This window comes from Gadus macrocephalus, chromosome 1 (assembly GCF_031168955.1).
Source record: "Gadus macrocephalus chromosome 1, ASM3116895v1".
Classification (NCBI taxonomy): Eukaryota; Metazoa; Chordata; class Actinopteri; order Gadiformes; family Gadidae; genus Gadus; species Gadus macrocephalus.
Window position 1 is genome coordinate 7,813,471 of NC_082382.1, and position 5,000 is coordinate 7,818,470.

The following is a 5,000-nucleotide window of genomic DNA, read 5'->3' on the forward strand; positions in this document are numbered from 1 at the left end:
TGGATTTGATGAGGCTGGTATCTTTATACACAGTATGTAGTCGCTTGTTGTACCAACTGTTGAATGATCTTCAAGAAACACCCACCACTACTACTACTACTCTTCGTCCCCTATGGGACATAAGGCTTCAAAAGAAAGAGAACACCCACACCCACACACAAACACAACTGATCTCCGCTCCCGCAGTGTTGGGAGTTGAGCTGTGAACGAGTGATTTTGGAGGAGGCTGTGACAATGGGTTCACCTCACTGGGTTGTGACCTTCTGGGGAACACTGATCTCCACACTGACCTCCACAGTGCCTTGGAGCTGCTGGTCTTCAAGTGTTCAACACTTTGAGTGCTATCCTCCCGATTTTCTGTAAAATGACATCATCAAATCAAACACTGCAGGCTGTAACTCAGATACCACCTTACCTCCAATATGTACCCTCTTTGTTGTTCAGTCATGACGTCGCATGACTACTTTTGGCACTGGGATATTGAAGCAGTATTTTGAATAGATGTTTACCATTCTCTCTCTCTCTCTCTCTCTCTCTCTCTCTCTCTCTCTCTCTCTCTCCTCTCTCTCTCTCTCTCTCTCTCTCTTTCCCTGTGTCTCTCTATCAGATGGACCCTGTGCAGAAAGCAGTGTTAAATCACACCTTTGGCGTTCCGCTGGTGAAGACCAAGCGGCCGATCATCTCCTGCAACGTCTGCCAGATCCGCTTCAACTCTGAGGTAAAACTAAATCATCTGCTTCAACTCTGAGGTAAAACTAAATCATCTGCTTCAACTCTGAGTAAAACTAAATCCTCTTCTTCAACTCTGAGTTAAAACGAAATCCTCTTCTTCAACTCTGAGGTAAAACTAAATCATCCGCTTCAACTCTGAGGTAAACGAAATCCTCTTCTTCAACTCTGAGTTAAAACTAAATCCTCTTCTTCAACTCTGAGTTAAAACGAAATCCTCTTCTTCAACTCTGAGTTAAACGAAATCCTCTTCTTCAACTCTGAGGTAAAACTAAATCATCCGCTTCAACTCTGAGGTAAAACTAAATCATCTTCTTCAGCTCTGAGGTAAAACTAAATCCTCTTCTTCAGCTCTGAGGTAACATCAAATGATCCGCTTCAACTCTGAGGTGAAACAGATCTCTGGCTCCTTGTTAAACCGTTCTATAACTCCCTCACACTGTACATCTGTTACAGTAGGTCTTCTTCCAACACACACACACACACACACACTGACACACACCCCTGAAATGCCTGAGACCCCCCAGGATGTTGTTTAGACACTTGGGCCTGTCTGGTGTTGTGTACAGTCCAACATACACTGTTGACACAGACCACATGTCTGCTACATTTGTTTTATGTATGTTGTGGCAAGCTGGCACACTTTGGGAATTTCACTTATTTCAGCACAGCAACGTTTATGATTCATCGACGCCTTTAGCTTGTCAGATATTAAGGGCTTGGATAAAGATTCCCCCCTCAGCCCCCTCACAAAACATTCAGATAACAAAAGGAAATATACAAATGATAATACTGATACTAACGATAATTGTAAGAATGAGAATAATAATAATATATTTACAATAATGATAATAATAATAATAATAAAATAATGGTTAAAAGGATGATGAAGATAGTTTAGATAGATAGGAGTTAAGAGTTCATCTCTCTAAGTCAGAAATGATAAGACATCAATTATTATATTGTCATTGTATTATGTTATTAAATTGCTATATTATTATAATGTTATATGTTTCTAAACAACTAATCCATATCTTAACATATTTTATATTTATTTGACCACAAGGGGTAATTTCTCACATTATTCGTGGAACACATTCAGGGCCGATCTCAGTTCCTTCCAAGACGATCGTAAGAATAGATCAAGAATCCCATCGTATGTTTTTGTTTTTCTTTGCTTCAACCTGACATGGTTGAGCTGGTGTGGTGTGGTGCGCATCACTTGGCCACCAGGACCTGTATTCTGTGGTGCTTCAGAGTCAAGGTGCAGTTAGACGGATCTAGCCTCTGCTATATATATCTCCACTGGGTCTACCATCATGGCCTCATGTGGTCAGGCGCCGAACAACACTGTAATCTGCTGTCCCCTTTGCGAAAGCTCCAACCACTTTGTGTTTACACCTTTGGTAGTCTTTAAGGACAAGCTACACAGCTTTATGTCACACATCTTGTGAAACTGGTATATAGTGCACAGGGGCACGGAGGGTAGTCATGGATTTTGCAGATATAGACCACCAGCATGTAAACATCCATCCATCCACAGTTCGTAGTCCAACCAGTCAGAAGCCGCCCCAGCTGTCTCCTCTAAAAGAATACTGGATATCAGACACTTTGCTCTGCCGCCACTCCTGATCTGATCCAGACATACAGCAGGAAGCCTGCTTGGTTCTCTGTAGTCATACACACACACACACACACACACACACACACACACACACACACACACACACACACACACACACACACACACACACACACACACACACACACACACACACGCATGAACAGAAATACACACACATACACACACACACACACACACACACACACACACACACACACACACACACACACACACACACACACACACACACACACACACACACACACACACACACACACACACGCACCATGGTACATAATGGATTACAGAGTGACTTTGGGATGTTGTCAGACATGTATGACAACATATGTTTGCCATCCCCTTCGCCTTCACTGCAGCTTGAAAGTCACACTGTCCTATATCCACTTTGTCTTACGGAGCAGGCCGACTATATTGTCTTACAGAGCAGGCTGAGTGTATTGTATTACATGGCAGGCTGTGAATATTGTCTTACAGGGCAGGCTGTGAATATTGTCTTACAGGGCCGGCTATGTATAGTGATAGGTAGCATCTCTCTGGCTTACACCAGGCTTGCACGTGATTCACCACTTTGGCAAGTCTAAATATATTGAGTTTAACGTCAAAGCAGAAGGCATCTCTGACGGCATGAAATACACTGTGCGAGTTACAGAGTCTGCAAATTCCACCCTTGCCTGATATTTTGTTATCTTTGCTCGTTCTCCCCTGTTAAAGTCAACCTTCCTAATGTTGACGTTTCTCAGACTATCTCGTGCTCTGTGATTTGTTGATCCTCTCCTTCTGCTTTGCTCACTCTCTGTCTTTTCCTCCGCTGCACGACATTATGAACAGTGTAGAAAAAGCAATGTGTTATAAGATGTGGTCAAGGGCGTGGATTATCTCTGGCAGCCTATATGCACTGCATTCTGGGTTAGTGAGTCCATAGGGCTTGTGGGGAGGAGCACCAAAGAGCATGATGTGTGCAGTAACCTTGGTGATGTACTGCATCAGTGACCTCACCTGCTCTGTCCTACCGCAACGGCCGACATCATGAGTGCTGCAGCAAGGACTCTCCTCATCTTCCTCCTCCTCTTCTTCCTCCTGCCCCCCCCCCCCCCACACACACACGCACACAACACATACATGAACACAACACCTACAAAACATGCAACATACACGTACAACCACGTAACACACGTAACCTACGTCCCACACGTAACACACACAAGCACACAAAACAAGACACACACAACACATGTAACAAACGTAACACACACAATTCATACAGCAAACAAAATAGCAACACAACACACGCAACAAACACACAAAAGTACATTCTTCAGGCTCTGAAAACATCTAAAACTCCAAAGCCTCCTTGGTGCGCTACGTTTGACGTAGCTCGGATAATGCCATGTGCTGAGTGGCAGGATGGTTGCTGAAAGGTTGACACCATAAGTACTCAGTTGGGTCTGTGTTTTGTCCCGGGGGCAACCGGACCCGGGTCTATGGAGCAGCTGGAGCCACTCACTGTGTTGTCTGCTATCGGTAATATAGATTGGTGTGTGTGTCTACCATTGATAATGTATACTGGTGTGTGTGTCTACCATTGATAATGTATACTGGTGTGTACGTCTACCATTGATAATGTATACTGGTGTGTATGTCTACCATTGATAATGTATACTGGTGTGTGTGTCTACCATTGATAATGTATACTGGTGTGTACGTCTACCATTGATAATGTATACTGGTGTGTATGTCTACCATTGATAATGTATACTGGTGTGTGTGTCTACCATTGATAATGTATACTGGTGTGTACGTCTACCATTGATAATGTATACTGGTGTGTATGTCTACCATTGATAATGTATACTGGTGTGTGTGTCTACCATTGATAATGTATACTGGTGTGTATGTCTACCATTGATAATGTATACTGGTGTGTGTGTCTACCATTGATAATGTATACTGGTGTGTATGTCTACCATTGATGATGTATACTGGTGTGTATGTTGTCGTGGCAATTTCTCTATCAGATATTGCGTCTAAGCAGATGAGATATTTAGATGCAAAAAGCACACAATACTTGCAGGCAATTGCTAGTTATATATATTTGTAATAAAAGTACGAACAAAGATACATCACAACATGCATCAACAAACAACTAACAGGCATACATTACAATAATCTGAGGCCTCAGATGGGAGCTTCTCTTTGCGTGTTACTTCATACTCAAGGTACACTGGGGAGAAGTCCACTGAGAAGCTAAAGTCAGGAGCTTTTATACACTTAGATCGGATCCTTGAGGGCAGTTGGCCTCCAATAAACCAAAAGACTTTGTTAACCAGATGTTAATCTATTGATTGAAGTTTCTTCAGAGGTTAAGAAGGTGGTTGAGGCTGTTCCTTATCACCCTTTGCTTCTCTACGCTCCCCAGGGGGTCAAGTAAAACAGGCCCAAACCAAACTACATACAACACGGAAACGGAATGTGAAACCAGATTACATCACATGAAACACTAAGAATTACATTTTAGAAGACACTGCAGAATAGCAAGATTCCAAGAATGGAATGTGAAACCAGATTACATCACACGAAACTCTAAGATTTACATTTTAGAAGAACCTGAACGTAACATGTAGATTTT

General features: G+C 42.6%; 2 protein-coding genes across 2 annotated transcripts in view; one reads left to right on the forward strand and one right to left on the reverse strand.

Annotated features, from left to right (window-relative positions):
- arhgef25a (Rho guanine nucleotide exchange factor (GEF) 25a) overlaps positions 1-5,000 on the reverse strand; it is a 51,286-nt gene that overhangs the window by 24,853 nt on the left and 21,433 nt on the right. The gene's annotated exons all lie outside the window — the stretch shown is intronic.
- Positions 562-5,000, forward strand: part of znf385a (zinc finger protein 385A) — a 12,462-nt gene continuing 8,023 nt past the window's right edge. The window contains exon 1 of the mRNA XM_060064258.1: positions 562-718. Coding sequence (XP_059920241.1) covers positions 608-718 — 111 coding nt within the window. The 5' untranslated portion in view covers positions 562-607. The remainder of the gene's footprint in view (positions 719-5,000) is intronic.